This window comes from Nilaparvata lugens, chromosome 2 (genome assembly GCF_014356525.2).
Source record: "Nilaparvata lugens isolate BPH chromosome 2, ASM1435652v1, whole genome shotgun sequence".
In the NCBI taxonomy this organism is placed as follows: domain Eukaryota; kingdom Metazoa; phylum Arthropoda; class Insecta; order Hemiptera; family Delphacidae; genus Nilaparvata; species Nilaparvata lugens.
Window position 1 is genome coordinate 30,560,019 of NC_052505.1, and position 21,665 is coordinate 30,581,683.

A 21,665-nucleotide genomic window follows, 5' to 3' on the forward strand; every position below is an offset into this window, starting at 1 on the left:
AGTGATCCAGAAATAGCTGGCCTGGCTTCGGAGCATTGACCTCATTCTTCGGCGTGCCTCTGTTCGGTCGAACCATCGTGTACCATTAGGTGGATTTACATTTTTACATGAGCGATTGATCTTTTTATTAGGCGATAAAAAAGTTCCAGTGAGACTAGAAGAATTCAGAAATTACTGTAGTAGGATTCACTTTATTCTGTCAGCATTTCATAGTTAATGAATCCAACACTACACATTCAACTAATGCAGAGCTTTCCAATTTCAGTGTTTTTTCATCCTTAACAAGACTTTGCAATTTTTCAAGAGTTGTCGGAAAAACGTTGCAATCGATAGTTGAATTGACAGTTACATTAATGATTACCCATTACGGAATGAGGAAATTGAGTTGGTAACTTAAGGAATAAAGTAGAGTTTTGTAACCGCATCTTAGATGTTTCTGGGTTTCTGTTGTTAAGATGCACTTGTTTCTTCAACTACTAACAATTCCTGTTCCGTACTTATGCAACAGCTTCCAGCTTTTCTAAAAAGCTTCTAGTTCTATCTTGGTTCTCGACACTATCACATTGTTTCCACATATAGTTCATCAATACGATAAAAGAGCCTAGACTGTGGACAATCAAGATTCTACCCTTTATTTCCTGGTTCAGTATTGGTTGGTACAGCGACTACAATATTAGATCACAGCTCAGTGAACGTCTCATTCTGGTTTTAGTTTAAAGTTATATTGGTTCTCAATATGCCAGTTCTTATCCTCTTTTCAATACACCCTCATTGAAGTACAATTCACCTTTAGAACTATTTTTTTCATCTCATTGTTGTTAACCTCTAGTGGATGAGAACCCACGATAGAATATTATTTTTTCCAACATCAAACGTTTTGTATCTTTCCCATTCAAAATCTTCTTGTGAGACATGATATTCTTCTTCACTTCAGAGATTCTAGATGTGGTTTCAAACAATCACCATAATCTAGTCTTGCACTATATTCAACTGCAAGTGCTCCGAAGTGAACAGTTGAAAACTCTTAAAGATGATTTTTTTCAGAATTTATTGTTATATTCAAAGCTCACTTACTATGTCATTTGACGATCCAGTGAGCTCTGAAATAGTATTTCACGTAAAGTAGATGGAGAAGGCCCTTTTGCAGGGCAAGAATGATGTTTCTAGTCGAGGCATTAGCCGAGACTAGAATCTCATTCGAGCCCTGCAAGACATTCTATTCTGGCCAAGATCGATTGAATCAAGGTTTTGAAATGCCAAAAGTAATAAACCAAAACTGCCTGTCAGGTGCTTGTTTTCAAATTCGATGTATAATACAACTCCACTCACAGTTTTCCGACCAATTCTACAACTGACCATTTCTACAGTATTTGAATGAAACCTGGATACATGCACCAACTTATTCTATTCATCTTGACAAAGATTGATTTTTTGAGCGGAGTATGATTACTTAATCTTTTCTCCGGAACAACTTCTTTTCACACGAAGTGAGCATGGCATACAAAAGTAAAATATTCGATCTAAGGTTTAAAAACAGTTTCTGCAAGGATATTGAGAGACGTGGAAGGAAATGGCAATATGGAGAGAAACAAAGAGACAAATTTCATTTTATCATAGGCTATCCTGGTCTTGAGTAAGTGAATTCTCAGTGAAGTCTGTTCAAGAATATAAAATTGATGACTTGCTTGCTATTCTTGAATCTTAACAAACCTACCATTATCATCATTCTGGCAATAGCCCAAATTCAATGCAGAAAATTCTCGGGAAATTGTGTTTTCAAGAATCATGTCTCAGTCACCATTGATTGTGATGAACTCAATTTGGCGTTGAATATTGTAGAAGATTTTGTTCTCTTGGAAACGTTTCTGGATTTTTTAACTATGAATGGTTTTAGAGTTATATGAAAGAACAGGTATTTTTTAAGACTGTAAGGTTAGCGGAGAGTATTTTCTCGTGAAGAATGATTTACAGACTACTTGTACCGAATAACTGAAGAATCAGTACTACAACACATTCTGCAAGCATGTATCCTCCCTCCCTCCCCATGTCTCAAGTGAATGGACTGAGCTAAACAAAAAAATCTGGTGAGGCGCACTCACACAACTTTCCTTGCCCTTATGAAAATTGATCACCTGACGCTAGTGTTCACGAGCATCTCAAGTCTACTATTCTAAAATCTGAGCCAGCTGGTGACAGGACAATAACGCTGCAGACACACGAGGTCTGCTATCTCTTCATAGTGGATTACTTAATAGAATCAACAGTTGCAAACAGTTTGCAATTGAATAATCACATTCTCTCGAATTTCGAGCTCATTTTCAATTTTAGGTGGAAATGTTACAAATCATTAATTGTAGAGAATTCCATGATTAATCTTCCCACTTATTTTTTTTTGTTCAAATTGTATCTGAAGCCTGATAATAATTGGGAATCTAGAATTAAACTTTGCAAGGATGAGCGGAGCTCCTGAAATTTTTACAGAAATGGGACTAGTAGCAGTTGATAGAAACTCTTCAACCAGATCCCCACATCGGTGAAAAGTTCAGATGTTAGGACGCTTTCGAGAACTCTGACTAAAGCCGCGTCCACACTAAGATCAATGACTAGATCAAAATAAATTGGATATATTAGATCGGAATCGTTGAAGCCGTTTTCGATTAAATCGCGAAAATCCCTGTTTTCGACAACATTTTCGCCATTTTAGCTGCCATCTTGAATTGCATTTGATTGAAATTGTTCGTGTCGGATCCTTATATTGTAAGGAGATGAGATTTACGTTAATTAGAAGATGAGATATCTTGTACACAGACATACATACACTCATACACACACACATACAGACCAATAACCAAAAACCACTTTTTTGGACTCAGATGACCTTGAAACCTATAGATATTTACAAATTGGGGTACCTTCCTTTTTTTGGAAAGCAATACTTGTCTTACCTATGGTAATAGGGCAAGGAAAGTAGAAATGTATTTTATTGCCTCAATGCCGTAGAATGGAGAGAATAATCGCTCTCAAATGAAATGAAGGTAATCAAATATCATGATTCCTATACTTTTTGAGACCCCCTGATTGGTGATTGGATAATGAAATGGGAAAAATATGATGGTAATAGTTGACAAAGAGAGAAAGATGAAGATCATTTCCTTGATGTTGGAGAAGAGAGAAATGAAAAGTGAATGAAAAAGGATAAGGAGAACGAAGGAGAGATAATGGAAGATATATGAGGAGGAGATATGTGAGAGAAAGAGAGAGTGAGGAAGTTAGTGGAAGGTATAGTTTGGGAGAAAGCCTTGGGGCGTCTCCTGGTTGATCTTGCAAGGTTGCAAGAAGTTAAAACTTTCTCAGACACCAATCTGTGGTCCGGAAAAGTTCTGATGATTGTCTCCTCACGATTTCTTCTCCTTTTTATTTTTCTTCTCCTCTCATTCTCCTTCTTCTCCTCCTTCTTCTTCTTCTCCTTCTCATCCCAGATGTAAACTTTTTCCGGCTTGGAGGTCCAACTTGAACCATCCAACTTCTGTCTAGAAGTCCTCTATAAGTTTCAACCACTTTGTCAGGAGAAAAACGACTAGACGTAGAAAAATGATAAGAACAATAATGTAAAGAGATTATAGAGATTGGGTAAAGGAGGAGATAGATACTTTTTGGGAGGATGCGATTTGAAAGGAGAAAGTGTGAAACCAGAGAAGACAGAGAAGGATGAGTTTAGATGAGGGAAGTATGTGGAGGAGAAGGAGGTGTTGAAAGAAGTGAAGAGAAAGTTGAGATGAGTCAGAATGGAGAAGATGATGGAGTGATAGGAAGAATAGACAAGGAGGAAAATGACAGAGAGGTATGTTAAAAGAGAGATGGAGAAATTAATATCATATGAGAAATGGAAGACGATAGAAGAGGAAAGAACTAGAGTAGTGTGAATAGATTTTGGATTAGAAAAAACTGAAGAATTACATAAACTTTCGGAGTATGAAGAGAAGAATGAAACTTGAAAAAGGTTGTGAGGAAAATAATGGCGAACAAAATGAAGGGAGAATGAAGTAAGAAGTTAAAAACGTTTCATAAGAAGGAAAAAAGACAAGATAGAATGAGAGGAGATGAAGAGTGAGAAGATGAGAGGAGAACTGGAGGGAGGAACGAATAAGAGGATTATCATTGAGTGAAGAAATTGAGAGAAGGATCAAAAGTAGATAATCATCGAAGATGAGGGAAGTGGAAATGATGAGAAAAGAAAGTAAAAATTCCAACTACTCAACTTTCTCGCAACTTTTGCAGAGTTATTACATCCTCTTTCGCGCTCAAAGTTCACTACAGCCAACTTCGAATAAAATTTTATTCGCGCTGATTCTTGCTGAAGTAACAGCCCAAGTTACATTATTTGTTTGAATCGCTGCTTTAACTGCTCACACTTTTATAACTGTTGTGGTTCTCCAATAGAAGCAGGAAACGTGTTGTAAAGTGTTGGATAGTGGTAAGGGGAAGAGAGATAAAAAGTTGAAGGTGGAAGGATTTTAAAGTAGAGAGTAGAAATGATAGATGGGACAGTGGATGAGAGAAAGCTGTGGTGATAGAATGGGAGGATCTATTCTTCATACATTGCGTTCATTATGTCACGCTCATCAAAGTGAACTTGTCTATAGGGAATGGGGTTTTCATATTCGGTGTGTGAATACTGCAAGATACCTCCACTATTCATATACAGAGTGTTTACGAACTTCATACTAATACTAGTATTAGTACTAATACTCGAATTATACTAATTCTCTAAGGCTCTAATGCATTGTTCCTGGGTAAGAATCATATCTCAATATCATATTTGAAATGTCCGGAAGTCTTCAGTTACTCACAGAGCGACCATTTTACTTTTTCCACTTATTATTTTCTTTTCCAAAGAATGGTTAAACCTACAAACCGCTGGGGGTTAGTTACAATGCATGCCAAGGCATGCGGCTAAAGTCTGTCATATCAATGCAACAGTCTCCGTCTGCTTTGCATGTCATTTGTAAGCTATCTCAGATTATTTCAAACAATAATAATTAATGTTACATAGCCCTCTTGGTCTTGTAATTAGTTAGGAATAACTGTAATTTATTTCACTTGAGTAGAGAAAATTTGGGTAAAGATTTTTGTTAACAATATGCTTTTTATTTACATTTATACAGAAACTTCAATACATTCTGGAAGAAAAATACAAGAAAATGAATACAATTAACAGAGGTTTCAAAACACAGTTCATTTTGGAACAATGTACTTAGTATTTGAATGCGACATTTGATGAGTGTTGTATCGGGTGAGGGGGTCCGACGCCGTTGCCACCTAGATCTCCAGACTTGACGCCACTGGACATTCACTTTTGGGGGAGTATGAACTTGTTTACTGCAGTGGAAAATGAAATTGAATTGGTTGGTGGAATGTGGAGACTGGGGTCGTCATTCAAGAGGAACACTTTCCAGTCAATGGAAAACCGTTTCAGGGCATGTATCCGAGCAGGTAGACGGCCTCTTGAGCAAACTATTTCAAGTTTGGCTATGTTTTCCAACCTCTGTTAATATTGTATCCTTTTTTGTTGTATTTTTATTCTCTTTCCGAATATATTGAAGTTCCTGTATTGGTAAATAAAAAGCATATTGTTAACAAATCTTCACCCAATTTTTCTCTACTCATGTGAAATAATTTCCAGTTATTCTAAACTTATGCTAAGATCAAAAGGGTTATGTAACCTCTATTATTGTTTGAAATAACCTTACAAATAGCTCACAAATGACCTGAAATGGCTCACAAATTAACCTGAAATAGCTTACAAATGATGATGATCCCCACCATCTTGACCAGTACCTCAAAAAACTCCACCAATCCCTCCTGAAATGTAACTATCCTGAAAGGTTATTACAGAAACAAATCTCCTTCAAAACTGGCACTAATCCAACCACAAAGAATCCCCGAATCCCACAAACTCCAAAGCTCTGTACCACCTACTTCCCTGGTATTGAAAACCTCAAACCTGTCCTTAAAGATCTGTTTCATGTCGTCTCCTCCAATCACTCTACCAAACACCTTTTCCAGCAACCACCCACCCTCATTCATAAGCAACCTCCCAACCTCAAGAAAATTCTCAGTGAAAACAAATCACTCACCTCTGATGAAACCCCAACTCCACATGGTACCCTACCTTGCAAACGCCCCCGCTGTCAAACCTGTCCTATCACTGATTCTTCCATCTCCTTTACCAGTCCTATCACCAACTACACCCACCAAATCCATCAATCCAGTAATTGCATCTCCAAAAATTGCATCTACCTCCTTTCCTGTAACTTCTGTCCTGCCTTCTACATAGGTGAAACCACGACTGCCCTAAACCTCCGGATAACAATCACAGGGCTTCCTTTAAAAATAGTACTTCCCTACCCATCCCTACCCATAGCTCTGAGCACAACAAGAACTTTGACCAATGCTTCATGCTTCAAAGTCAAAGTCCTTGCCACCCTCCCTCCCACAGCCCCCTCCATAGATGTCAAGACGAAAGAATTGGACAGACAGCAATAGTACCATAGCTACCAACTGTTTAATTGAATTGAAATAAATTTCATCATATCATAATAAATTTCACAGCTATCATATATATATATATATATATATATATATATATATATTATATATATATATATATATATATATATATTGAATGTTCAATGGAAATGAAAAATAAATTCCATTCAAGTTCAATTCTACAATTCCTTTCTCCAATCTTAGTCTAATTCTTTTCTGGTTCCTAATTTTAAATCTCCTCTTTTCTATCAATTCATAAGCTACACCTTTCCTTACTTCATAACTCACTCAAATCTTAAATATCCCATTTGTAACCGCCACCTAAATACCCCATAGTGTCCCCTGAATCTATACCCTTTTTCTCTCCATTCGTCTGCACCGCATAATCTGTGGTCTCTGCTGCTACAATTGAGTCTCCGTGCGTACTCCGTGGTCACGTGGTCACACAACCGTTGAATTCAAAACTGCAGTCTTCTCGGTTAAGAAAGGAGACACAGTCTCCGAAAATTTCCCCCATTTCTGATGTAAGTTTTTGAGTGTTTTCAATCTAATTATATCGTGTCTCCTGTTTTAATTTTTATATATATATTGTCACGGCATATTTTCCAATAAAAATAAAAACAGCCTAAATCAAAAGAATTTTGAAAGTAGGCGCCAATCTCTGAGTTCATTATTTCCTATTTCCGATAACAGAGAGCGCTCCTTCCATACAGCTGATAGATTGATCAGCCAAAAACAAAAATATTCTACAGATTATAATATTTTCCAAATTATTAAAAAATTAAAGTAATTCGAAATGAAATAAAATATCAAATTCCATTCACCACCTATCCTATGTCCTTCCTTAATTTGGCAATTGAGTGTGACATCACATCTCGGAAGTGCGGTGAAGAAAATCTTATCGTTTGTCGGTTGTGTGTCGGATCGTGCCGTATGATGATGTGCTGAGAACTGAACGTGCTTCATATGTGACGGACAGATAACACATATATGTTGCTGTTGTATCGTGTCGACCGGTTTTATAAGTACTATATATATCGGTGAGTTGATCAATTATATATATATATTGCCAAATTTTCTTGCATATTCCATCACCACCACATGTGTAACTTAGGCCTATTAATAATTGATTGAGTTATCCGGAGAAATTACGAAATACAATGAACCTTTTAAAATATAAAAATATGGAACTAATTTAAATTTATTCAATAAAATAGGCCAAAGTAGTAGTGGATATTTCTAAATTGGGAGTTCAAGATTATAAACCCCAACAATCTATATATATATATATATATATATATATAATATATATATATATATATATATATATATGTTGACCGCAACTTGAAAAAGTGAAATCTTACAGTAAATTTACGATGTACTTCACTCATTTATTTCATTACTGTGTAAGATTCATCAGTATCTTTGAATGTGAATAACTCTGAAACGGTTCCATGTGCAGATTGATATCCACTTGGTTATTTTTATATTTGTTTATTTTTATATCTGGTTATTATTACATCTGGTTATTTTTATATCTGGCTATACGATTTTCACAAAATTTGGAACATAGTAGGTTTATGATATAAAGATTCGATTGCACTAGGTCTCATTCTTTGGAAAACTCGCTGAACGACATTAAAAGGATAATTCATCCTTGGAAAACAGATAATAATTTAGTCGTCTCTCGATAAAAAGAGATGCGTGTGCCTGTGTGAGAGAGATACAGAACAATTTCCAGCTGTGTAATCATAATCAATCAGCGAGAAATTTTATCTAGCTGGACAATTTAATCGATTTGATCAACATAATCTATTTGTAGACATGACATGATAATCCTCCTGAACTAGAGCTTATAATAATTTTTAAAGTTGATCATTATTTGACAATTTCAAGTGATGAGTGAGTGTTATTTTGTTATTCAATTTTGTTTTTATATAATATCTAAATTATAATTTTTTTGTTTTAAAATGCTTGAACAAAAAATTGAACCTGAATTCAAGTGTATGGAACATAACCTACTTTCTGGACTATTTATAGTGTATAAATAAAAATTCTGGAAAGAAACAGATCTGGGCTGTGCCTGTTAGTCCTTCCTTGATGATTTTAAAGAATTGTGTTCGGTTTATCAAAAGTCAATAAATAAATAACGAGCGAAGTTTGGTGCCCCGATATTAATGTAGGCCTATAATATGACCACCTTATTATTTTGAAAAATGAATTTGGATTTAAAATGGCTTACCTTAGATTGCAGACCAGAGTTTTGAAGCGACAGGAAAGTAGTTTTTTTTCAATTCCAATTGGATCCCTTATTAGGGGAAAAAATCAAGCTGTTTCTATAATTTACACCAAGCCAGTAGATATGGCATATGGTTATAGTTTGGTAGTTCAATATTTTCATAGTTTAACACTATAAGTCCAAATCAAGGTCTATAAATACAGGTCATGACAAAATCCCGTGATGCATTGCAAAATCGCCATTTTATGGGGTTCTAGTTCACCAATTTTCAAATTTATTTTTGGCTGTTATCATTGTAGATTGAACATAATATGATGTGTTATCAGTAATTGGAATTGTAAGAATAATTCTCTTTACAAAATTATAGTATTTAGAAAAATACTAGAAACTGAATTGTTGATTTTTAGATTTAATTGATCGGGAACTCTATTTGCAGTTGGTCTCACATATTTCTGTCTTGTTCCAATGCCTTATGAATCATAATCCTCAGGTTAATAAAATAATAACAATTTTTAATGATAAATGAATGGATAATAATTGAGGCATTTATTATTGAAATTTCATTATTGAAAAATCGAAAACGTAAATTTACATATTATCTGAACTAGAATATTGTTTTTAGAAATCATAATGCATGATTTTTTATGAGTAAATTGGAATTTCAAATGTACCGCCATAAAGACCCCACATAATGGTCGCTCCATAAGGAACACGAGTGTCATGACCTGTATTTATAGACCTTGGTCCAAATATTTCAATATGAGTGTAGTCGTTGGAGTTTGTGTGAGGAGATCAGTCGAAAGGAATAAGAATGGAAGAATAACAAGAAGGAAAATTTGGAGGAGATTATAGAATCTCTTTGTTAGGATAAGTTTTTTAGGGATTGCGAATGCTCGTAAGGGAGAGGAAAGGAATAGAAGAAAATAATTGTGTTAGGGAGGAAGACCAAGAAAAACATAAAGAACAAGCAGAAACAGAACATGTAGAAAACGGAGACCGCAATAACATGAAGAACAAGAAGAGCTAGAAGAACAGAGAATAACACATATAGAGATAGAATATTGAGGCTGTAGTTGTATTGAAATAGGATAAAGCGTTTGAGGATTTTGCGAGACGTGCAACTGACCAGAAATAAAATCTCAAAGCAGTTCCTTCAAGGGAAAAGCCGGTCAAAGAACAGCCTAAGGGAATGAAAGGGGGAAGGAATGATCTGGGCGATGAGTGGTTTTAGTGCCAAGGGAAAAGAAACGGAAAATCCAGGAAGGGCAGTATTAAGGAGAATGGTACAATATGTGTTATTCGAAGCTATGGAAAGTGGTTCCCAATGCACGCAGAAGTAAGGATGATTCGGAATCCCATTTATGATCCTTGATCTCTGAATGAATACTCACTCTGAAAACTTTTTCGAAGAAATAAACTTTTGTTGTATTTCCTAATCGCAGAAGGATTGGATTTATATATGCAAATCTATTGTAGCAATGCTATTGATTATACTATTTCCAATTTCATGTGAATAGTATTTACTATAACTGTTTTGAAGAATGATGTATAACAAGTTGAATTAATCGAAAAGTTCTTTATTCTTGCATGAAAATTTATTCCATTCCATTCGATGATTATTACTCTCAATTAATAGATGGAAGAACGAATGAATGTATGAATAAATAAGACAAAAAATCTCTTGTTTCAAAGAAAGTCATTAACAACTTTGGAATAACAATCCCTGGAAAGTGTAAATACATTACAAACAATTAAATCCAATTAATACTTTATTCATTTTTACATACATATTTACATCATATTCATTATCTATATAAATACTTAGAGATCATTATACATGTAATCAGCCTTAACTACATTCGTTAACAGGAATGAACACATTTGATAAATTTAGTATGATTTAATCACTGATAAAATTTCGAATATTTTGGCTTTCCACTTTATGATAAGTTTTTTGATTCCGTCGATCAAGACAATAGACACTTGTTGATCACAGGGTTATCAAATTCTGACAAAAAATGAGTTATAAATCCACACAAGAAATTGTTTCTCAGAGTATTATCCATCACCAATCCAGTATCACCAGAAACAAGAATTCATAAATCCAAAATATATGTTTCTAACATCCCAATCCCTTTATGAAGGATTGTACCGTTTACAATCATTGGGAATTATATAACGGTCACTTTATCAATGAAACTTGATTGAAATACCTTTAAAATCTGTTCACACTTATATATTCAAATTTATCCACTTCATTATCAACAATGAAATACGCAAATACCCACATGAAAATTCCACAATCCAAGAATCCAGAGTCTCAAATATGAATTGTAGGATTCATCTTGGATTTTCAAGCATATTTCGAACTAAGTAGTTGGAACATGCAAAATATACATCTCAAATTTCATTCCATAATCATACTATCTTATGGAGCCTGATTTCTCCTTGATATTCATTCATTCAAGACTTATCCAGTCAAAATTTCAATTCATCAAGTCTATAAATCTTGTATTTGATTTTGATCATTTCTCATCGACATCAAAACTCCAGAAGAAATTTTGGGGAGTTTTTTTCTAAGTTCACAAGAGTTCTAGTCAGTTTTAGTTCATGCCACTTAAAGGTTGTTCGGTCAACTCAAGTTCGAAATAAAGAATGCGAGAGTTATCCAGTGAAAAGGAGGAAGTATCAGTGTAGACGAAGATGCTCTCTCATGTTGCATCGCAGCAGGCTGTTCTCCTGTGAAACAAAATAATAATTGAAGGTTTATTTCATTATCCAAGAACATTGATTGAATCAAAATAATTTTCGATTGAAAACCATCGACTAAATTGACCAAGAAATTGCAAACAGATTTCGAAAATCTCTCTCATTATCCAATTGTATAGAGACAGAATACAGAGCATCCAATTCAAGAAGATACAGAGCAGATGTCAAAATGACAACATATTATTAATTTTATATCACAGTTAGATAGTTTCGGTCATTGACTGTCACGCTTCTGGTTGGCTATCACGATCACGTGGTACAAATCTGCCAATAACATTCAAAACAAATTCATAATCTAATCCCATAATCTTTTTACTTCATAATCCTCAAACCCTTCATAATCTGATTAAGTTTGTAGAGTGAATATTGATGTTGTAAAACTTCTCTATAATTGAAGAGACTTGAGATATTGTTAAAAAATATACTTCATCTATGTATATACAGGGTGATTCATTATTATGGTAAAATAATTCAATACGTGATAGTAGAGATAAAAATAAGAAGAAAAGTTCTCATAAACATATATCCATAAACGCTTTATTAGCGAGCTATACAGGGTGAAAGATTTCGCCCGGAATTCAGTTCCTCTGGTGAAAAACACCGATGCTGAATTGTTTGGGGACTAGTTTTTGAAAAACGTATTGTGGATTCATATGGAAAAATATCTGAAAAATTGAATAAAACTAGTCTGGAAGCTGTATTGTGAGTAGTTTTTCAGAAAAAAGTTAAAATATGCAAGAAATCTACGTAGAAAAACACAGACTTCTACGTTTGATGCCCAATAACTTTCTTTAATGACCAGTAAACATATAATTTTTTGAAATAACAATTGTAGAGAATTTGATTCTGAAAAGAATTATGTAAGCTGTGTGAACTAAATTCAAATAATAGTTGGATAAAATGTATTCTTATGTAGTACATTACACCACAAAAATTTCTTGTTTTATGAGGTGAGAACTAATAGCTCATAGGTTGTAGCTGATTGCAAATAAAATATTCGGTTTTTTATGAAAAGTTTGATTCCTATATGAAAGTAACATATTATCTAAATGACATTAAACTTATACCAAAAGACTAAAGATGATGATCAAAGTGACCTCCGTTGTTCTTAATGCATATGTTCAGACGTCTTCTCATCGATTGTCGGACCCGTTCAAATATTCCAGGAGTCTGCTTTAATTATCATTCCTTTTCCGTTCAAAATTCTTAATCGGAGTTCTTCAATTGTATCAATCGGAGTATTGTATACTAAGGTTTTCAAGTGTCCCCAAAAATAAAAATCCAAAGGATTCAAGTTGCTGGCCATGGTACTGGCCCACCTCGGCCTATCCATTGATTTGTAAATCTGTGATTCAGGTGTTCGTGTTCACGAACAGCAACAATGAAGTGTGCTGGAGCTCCATCATGCATTAACCAAATGTATTGGCGCAACTGAAGAGGTACATCTTCAAGTAAGATAAAGTAAGAGAGCTCCTCTCTCAAAAAGTTCAAGTGGATTATGCCATTAAGCCTGGGAGAAAGCTCGAACAGAAGTAGATGATCTCCTATGATTCCTGCCCAAATGTTTACTGAAAACTGATGTTGTGGACAATTAGGATTGATTGCATGAGGATTGTCAGCTGCCCAAATATGTTGGATGTGGACGTTAACGATAGCAGTTCTTGTAAAGTGTGCAATGTCGGTAAATGAAACGGTTGTTTAAAAGTTTGGGTTGACAAGTTTTTCTAAAAACCATCGGCAAATACCAGCACGGGGAATACAGTCTCGTGGCAATAGAGTATGAACTTTCTGGAGGTGATATGGATGTAATTGTTGCTCTTTTAGGATCCTCAAACTAATAGATTGATTGACATTAAACTGCACTGATTATTCTCTCGTGCTCTTCTATGGATCTTCATAAATTTCATTAAGAACTTGTTCCTTTAACTTAACAGTCCAAGTGGATCGGGGTCTGCCTGCCTAAATTTGCTCTTTGGACATCAAAGAACCTGTTTCAGACAGACGTTGATGAATAGTGGCAAAAAACATCGAACTTGGACATACTCGGTTAGGAAAGTTGTCTTGATACAAACGTCTTGCTTCAGTTCTATTACTGTGTCCCAACCCATACATTAAATGTACGTCAGCTAATTCGGAGTATGAATAATGTCTAAAGTTACCTGCCGTTTTTTAAAAAGTTAACACTCAACACAAAAAAGCAAAGTGAAATGGTTACAAATAACTGGTTAATAGATTAAACAAAAAACACAGCGCGGTTACAGTAGGCCTAACTTACAGTTTGTTGTTTTGTTCAACAGTGAGCTAAAATATTTCTGAAAATAATTTTCAGCTGATAATTTCTTTTGAATATTTTCTTATTAAGAACAAAATAAATCAGCTGTTTTGGAACAGCTGTTATTTAAATCCATGTTTTATTTGCAATCAGCTACAACCTATGAGTTATTAGTTCTCTCCTCATAAAACAGCAAATTTTTGTGGTGTAATGTACTACATTAGAATACATTTTCTTCAACTATTATCCAAATTTAGTTTACACAGCTTACATAATTCTTTTCAGAATTAAATTCTCTACAATAGTTATCTCATAAAATTATATGTTTACTGGTCATTAAAGGAAGTTATTGGGCATCAAACGTAGAAGTCTGTGTTTTTCTACGTAGATTTCTTGCATATTTTAACTTTTTTCTCAAAAACTAATCATTCTACAGCTTCCAGACTAGTTTTATTCAATTTTTCAGATATTTTCCCATATGAATCCACCATACATTTTTTAAAAACTAGTCCCCAAACAATTCAGCATCGGTGTATTTCACCAGAGGAAATGAATTCCGGGCGAAATCTTTCACTCTGTATAGCTCGCTAATGAAGCGTTTATGGATATATGTTTATAAGAACATTTTTCTTATTTTCACCTCTACTATCACGTATTAAATTATTTTACCATAATTATGAATCACCCTGTATAAATGAATGTCTGTGTGTTTGTTTGTTTGTTTGTTTGTTAGTTAGTTTGTTAGTTTGTTTGTTAGTTTGTTTGTTTGTTAGTTTGTTTGTTTGTTTGTTAGTTTGTAAGTTTCTTTGTTAGTTTGTTTGTTAGTTTGTTTATTCGTTTTTTTGTTTGTTTGTTAGTTTGTTTTTCCCCTATGGACTTGAAAACTACTTGACAGAACGGCATGAAACTTTGGAGATAATATGTTGTGTGAATATTGGGGATGGTTTCTGACCAGGAATTTCAATAGGGGGCCTAATAATCTTATTATATTGAGCGAGCAATTTCTGTAAGTCTGTTCATACTTTTATATCTGGTTATCTGGTTATTTATGTTCAACGGATCTCGAAAACGGCTCGAACGATTTCCACGAAATTTGGAACATACTAGGTTTATGATGTAAAAATTCGATTGCACCAGGTCTCATACCTGGGAAAACTCGCTGAAGGACATGAAAAGGATAAAAATCATTCATTTTTGGAAAAACAGATGATATTTCCGTCGTCTGACGATAACAGAAGATGTGAGTGCCTGTGTGGGAGAGAGTCATAACTATTTCCAGCTGTGTAATCAATCAGCGAGAAGTTTTATCTAGCTAGACAATCTAATCGACTTGATCAACATAATCTGATTTGTTGACATGACATGATAATCCTTCTAAACTAGAGTATATCATAATTTCCAAAGTTGATCATTATTTGACAATTTAAAGTGATTAGTGAGAGATATTTTGTTATTCAATTTGGTTTGTAAATAATCTGAATTTGAACTTTTTTTTTCAAATGTTTGAACTGAAAGCTGAACCTGAATTCAAGTGTATGGAACATCACCTACTTTCTGGACTATCCTATTATATTGAGCGAGCAGTTTCTGTATGTTTATATCTGGTTATTTATGTTCAACGGATCTCGAAAACGGCTCTAACAATTTTCACGAAATTTGGAACATAGTAAGTTTATGATATGAAAATTTGATTGCACCAGGTATCATCCTTGGGAAAACTCTCTGAACGACATTAAAAGGATAATTCATCCTTGACTGAGACAGCTGTGGATAGTAATAAAGTGAGTGAGCGAGTGAGTATGTGAAAAATCAAAATATCGCATATCCAAAATTCATAAGATGACATATAGCCAGCTGTGAAATATAAACACGATCATTTTAGAGAATTAAGTTATGTTTATCAATAAATTGGAATAATAAGCGAAGCTCGGTGCCCCGATATTTTATAGTGTATAAATCAAAATTCGGAGAAGAAACAGTTTTGGGCTGTGCCTGTTAGTCCTTCCCATCATTTTCATTTCAATGTGTTTCATTATCAATTACTAATACATTTTACTGACCCATGTTTTCGAATTGCTGGCCGAGCGGCTACAGAAGAACGGGAACATGATAATGTTTCAAGCCTGAATAGCCGAGTTATTATATATCGGGCTCCTGAATCTGATGCTGTAGGTTGCAGGTTCAAATCCCGTCACAGTCAACTTTTTTGCTTTAGGTTTTCTACTTTATTAAATCAATCATCAGCAAGTGTTATCGTAGGCTACCTATTAAATTTTATCTTCAATATTTTAGGTTGGATTTCTATTAGAAGTCAACATAGAAGCTGCTTCGCGTATGTTCTGTGTTTGACCTGCGAAAAAGTTGACACCCATGCTATGAAAAATTAGTAGTCTAATGAAAGTGTTATTGATTTCAGAGACATTCTATGTGTGAAGAAAAATCCCATCAACGATGCAACAGCAAAAGAGAAAATTAATTTCTCCATGGAAGTAGAGATTTTAATCTATAAATATCAAAGTGAATGTCTGTATGTGTGTTAAATAGTGCATGAATTATGGAATTCTGATGTATTAAAAGTATTTAAAGGTTTATAGAGTGATAGAAATGGAATTGATATTATTGAAAATCGCTGATACTCAAGGTTGGCATGGAAACAGCTATATCTAATATTTTAATTGTATCAAAATAGGCTAGCGCCCAATATTTTTCCTCATCTTGGAAAAAATAAGTCAATAACTTCAATGATCTATAGATATAGAAATGAATATCTATTTTTTTTTAATTCAAAACTTTACTGATAGATATTACTACCAATCGATTGAGAATAATATGCTCTCGGAATAATAAATGCTACATGACTAAGCACATAGGAAGATTGTATTGAGATGTAAATGAAAATATTGGTTGTCAAATATAATTATTCATGATTCATCAAATAAAGTCAAGTGTGACATGAAATACATTGACTTCTTGGCGGTACGAAGTTCGCCGGGCAAGCTAGTATTTTAATAAAAATTTTATTCCACAGAATATTCCACACACGAAAGCATGCTACTGTAAAATAATTATTTTTATAAGAATGAAGTGGATTTTTTGACAAAATTTCAAGTCTCTTTAATTTCTTTATAATCGTATTGCATTGCAGATTTGAACTTATCACTTATTTAACCTACAGTAACTATATTACCCAATATAGTATATTTCTCTCTCAAAATGCTATTCGATCGAAACTCATCATTAAAACTCATCAAATGAACTCGATTTGAAACATTTCCAAACAGTATTTTGAACGTATGATGAGTTCCGAATAACATTTTGATAGAGAAATATACAGGCTGTTTCCGAACTCCCTACCAATATTCTAGGGCATTGTTCCTGGGTACAAAACATGTTTAAATATCATTTTTGAACTTTCCGGAAGTCCCTAGCTACTCACAATGCCGGCATATCGTTTTTTCCATAAACTTTTGTTTTCTAAATAATGGCTTGACATAAAGAAGTGGAACTTTGCTCAATGATTTCTTACAACTAGACAGAACTACAGAAAACTTCTTTCAATTAATAAAGTTCATTAAGAAAATGAGGGGCGTTTGAAAGTACATTTCTTGAATAACCAAAGAAACCGTTAATTTCCCATAAATATACATCTTTTTTATTAGTATAAATTTTTTTACGAATCGATTGACACCTCATTTTTCAACATTGAACGGATATTAAGTGAGATATAGCATATTTAGTGATGGGTGACCTACCTTTAGAGGGTTATGTAACGTTTTATTACTGTCTGGAATAATCTAAAATCGCTTGCTTATAACATGTAAAGCATGAAACTATTGTTCCATTATTGTGACAGACTCCAAAAGCATGCCTTGGTGTGCATTGCATCATATCTTCAGTGGTCATCTATCACTAAAGCGGTCATACCTCACTCAATAGTTGTTCAATTTTGAAAAATCAGGTGATATCAATCGATTCGTAATTGAATTTACCAAATAAGTTATAGGCCTAACTGTTTTTTTTTTATCGACGGTTCCTCCTCGTTCATTCTATAAGAATCCTGTTCAGTTTCCCATTTATAAAAACTAGACAACCTATTCTAATGTTGAGCACATCAATATGATTCGCTTGACAGCAACAGTGATGATTTCAATCATTCAACCACGGGCTAAAGACTCATCTGATCCCGTTGCCTTCATGCGAATCGAAGTGTTTCACACAAGGCTTGAGCCACAAATGGCGACCACGTGCTCTCCTAAAATTGAAAAATTGTAGATTTCTGTTATTTGTTGCAACACGTGCTCTGAACATATTGTATTGTAAGAATATGAACGCTTGAAGAGCTAGAATAATAAAAAGAACCGTTTCTCAAAACTATTGAGAATGCATTGAATAGCCTACCTAGCCAGATGAAAGGGGTCATTATTCTTTTCAAAATAGTTTGAAACAAAATCATTCTGTCATAGAAACTTGCTAACAGTATATGATAACAGTAACGTCAGTCACAGACACGTTTACAATAGAAACCACATGGCCCACTGTGTTTTGTGTCAACCCTTGTATATATCTATAGCATAAGTTGATGGCAGGTAAATGAAGATTGTGTATAGCAATATAGATATATAGTTAGGAGAGAAGTAAATATAGATATGTAGTTTACAATGTAACCACGTGGTTAGCATATGCTACAATTTTACCACATGGTCAGCATATGAATATTATTGAAGCATTATTTGATGATCATTATTTGAATGGTGATCACATAAAACCATAAATATGAAATGAGTACATGTTTATAAAAACTAGGGCGTGAAGTAGATTAGGCTATATGTATAAAGTATTCAACAAATATGATGTTATATAATAATTATAATTTAATAATTATTATAAGCTAATTAAGTTAGTTGAATCCGAATTCATAGGCTAAGGACAAATTTATAAATAGAATAAATTAGGTATATTTGATTAAAACATGTTGACTATGAGTATAAGGAACCTGCTTAATTAATTAAGTAGTAATTGATTGGTATCTTATCAATTTGATTTATTCAACTCGATTGTAATGATGTACTGTATGACATTGTATTTTGTTCATTTCATGTATTTATTATTGAAGTATTTGCCATATTAGATTTATAAGACTGATTACTGTATTAATCAAATCAATGCATTCAATTGTCAGTATCCAAACTTTAGAGTTTAAATATAGGTAAAATGTATGATATCATTTGTTTTAATAATGAAGGGGAGCCATAGTGTAAAATGATATAACAAAATAAACATTATAGTGAATTCAAATTGATATTTGAACTCAATTTGTAAGCAGAATATTAGGCTGAAGAGTTTGAGTGTAGGTGGAGCTAGAGGGCGAATGGTGATGAGGGGTGGAAAATCGTGGTTCTAGTATATAAACAGGCAGACCCTGTCTTGCGAGTTAGTGTTGCTGTGAGTCTCTTCTAGTCTCTTGGATTTTGGACAGTGTTCAGTGTAGGAGTGAGTTTTTGGTTTCAGACTTCAATTATCCTATAGGGAATTGACTGAGCCAGGTAAAGATTGTATTTAGAATTTTCAATTTTTCTCATTTCAAATCCACACCACCCCACCCTAAAAAGCCCAAATAAGTATATCAAATTTAATAGCATTATAGTAAAGAGCAGACTTAATTATTACTTCTCTTCAAATTCATATCTAAAGACACAATCTTAATTAATTTCTTGAAGCTTACAGTTGAAATTCACTTCTAAGCACAAATAATAGTTTTTTAAAGCAAGGCTCCCCTAATCATATTCATTCTTCAAAATTTATCAATTCTCTTATTTTTGACTATAATCATATTTTTAATTAGAGTTGTTCAATATTTTGATTTTATTACTTATTTTTCAAGTGACCTGATAAAAGTAATAAGAACTGTTTGTTAAATTTTGTTGTATAAAATTAAACTTGAACTGTAGTACTTTCGAAAACTCCATAATCTTGTATATTTTGAATCATTACTATACTTAAATCAATTTTATAAATTCTCTTAAATTCAAAGTTCAATAATAAATTCATAATTAACCTTTGTTTTGCCTTTCACTACGTACATTCCCTCACACACGACCCTGATCTATCTCTCTTTATCTTTTTCTTCTATACTATTATTAGTTCAGTGAGTGAAATATAAGTATCCACACAGTGAGTGAAATTATAGTAAAGTAATTATTTTATCAATTCATAGTAATTGATTGGCGCCGGGCAAAATACCGTATAGAGTGAGGGAGTTCGAAACCCACTCTAAACAAAGACCGACAGTGGAAAGAGTTCAGGCTTCACATGATTTAGAGCAGAATTGATTATATTATTTATTCTTGATAATTTTGGAATCAACAATAAATGACTAAAATATTGCCAACTTCAATCGATATTTTAATGAAAAATTCCGACTCAATCAGACAGACAAGGTAGTATCACCTGAATCTGATTCTGCTAAATAATTCATAGACCATCTTCTTCCCCCTCCTTTCCTGAATACCCACGATTCTTTTTCAATCTGTCGAGTGGGTCATACATAGAAATAACTACCTTTGGGGTCGTTTTTTTCAAGGAAAAAGGCCACAGTTGAATAGAGAAGTGGAAGAAGAAATGTGCAGGAGGAGTGGGAAAAGCAGAAGAACAAGAATAAGGATGGAGAAGAGAAAGAATAAGAAAATTCAAAATTGTGTAAAGATAGAAGAAAAGAAGGAGAAGAAGAAGAAGAGGAAGAAGAGGTTGAAGAAAGAGAAAAACACTAGGGGACATGACGCTATCAACCCCCACAGATTTGCAAAACACCCACGTAAACCTCCTCACTCACATACCCCCTACCTTCTCTGAAAAGCCTTAACTTCTTTTGTACCAGGGCAAACTCAATGATAGACTATGCATTATTTGAATCAAGGGAATAACTATCTCCAGTCAACTCAATGGCCCTTAAACATTCATATGAGGCTTGTATATCTGTTTAGCCTATGTGTTGTGCTAGACAAATCTTGTAGAATGCAGAATAATTTGAAATTCGCTTCAAACTGCCAGTATTCCTACAAAGTCTGTGTTCCCTATTTAAACGTTTCTGACAGTTGAAAGTAGATCTCTGAATAGATCTGTAATATTTCAATACTATTCTATTATTATGATATTCTCTCATTATATTGTTTCAATTATATTGGAACCAATAATGTATGATGAACTGAAATAATCCAGATTCTAATTGAAGAATACGAACCATCCAACACATGTACGTTGATACTAGCCGGCCGTGCGTTGGAGGGGGCGCAGGTGAAGTTGCCAGCATAGGCGGGCGACAGACTGAGCTCACTGTGGTGTCTGCCTAGGGCGACACTCACCCCGCGACCGGCGTCATAGTTGATCATGCGAGTCTCATGGTACCAGAACACGAACTGCGGGGGCTCCGTAGTCGAGCGCAGTAGGCAGGTCAGTTTCAGGGTGCTGCCGCTTTTCACGATCTTGTCCGGTCCGCCGACGATCTCAGCGCGAGCTTCTGTTAACAGACAATATTACTAGTAGTTCTGTGAACAGTAGACCTCACGCAGTATTCTCATCCACAAGTACCTGATTGAAACTATAGACCTCATGGAAATACAACAATAGACTGGCTTCTCCACACATCTGTGTAATCACTTGTCAGCTGATTTATGATGAATAATAATAGTTTGATTTTTACTTTCCTTGCCCTATTACCATAGGTAAGGAAAGTATTGCTTTCCCAAAAAAATTAAGGTACCCTTATTTCAAGTTTTCTATACGTTTCAAGGTCCACTGAGTCCAAAAACATGATTTTTGGGTGTTGGTGTGTGTGTGTAT

The 21,665-nt window shown here is 34.2% G+C and overlaps 1 protein-coding gene across 7 annotated transcripts in view; it reads right to left on the bottom strand.

The window, feature by feature from the left end:
* Positions 1-10,544: 10,544 nt before the first annotated feature.
* The window catches only part of LOC111044459 (hemicentin-2), a 325,245-nt gene continuing 314,124 nt past the window's right edge, over positions 10,545-21,665 (bottom strand). For all 7 annotated transcript variants that reach the window (XM_039420993.1, XM_039420991.1, XM_039420990.1 and 4 more), the window contains 2 exons: positions 21,067-21,342; positions 10,545-11,527 (listed from right to left, as the gene is read on the bottom strand). In XM_039420993.1, coding sequence (XP_039276927.1) covers positions 11,421-11,527; positions 21,067-21,342 — 383 coding nt within the window. In that variant the 3' untranslated portion in view covers positions 10,545-11,420. The remainder of the gene's footprint in view (positions 11,528-21,066; positions 21,343-21,665) is intronic.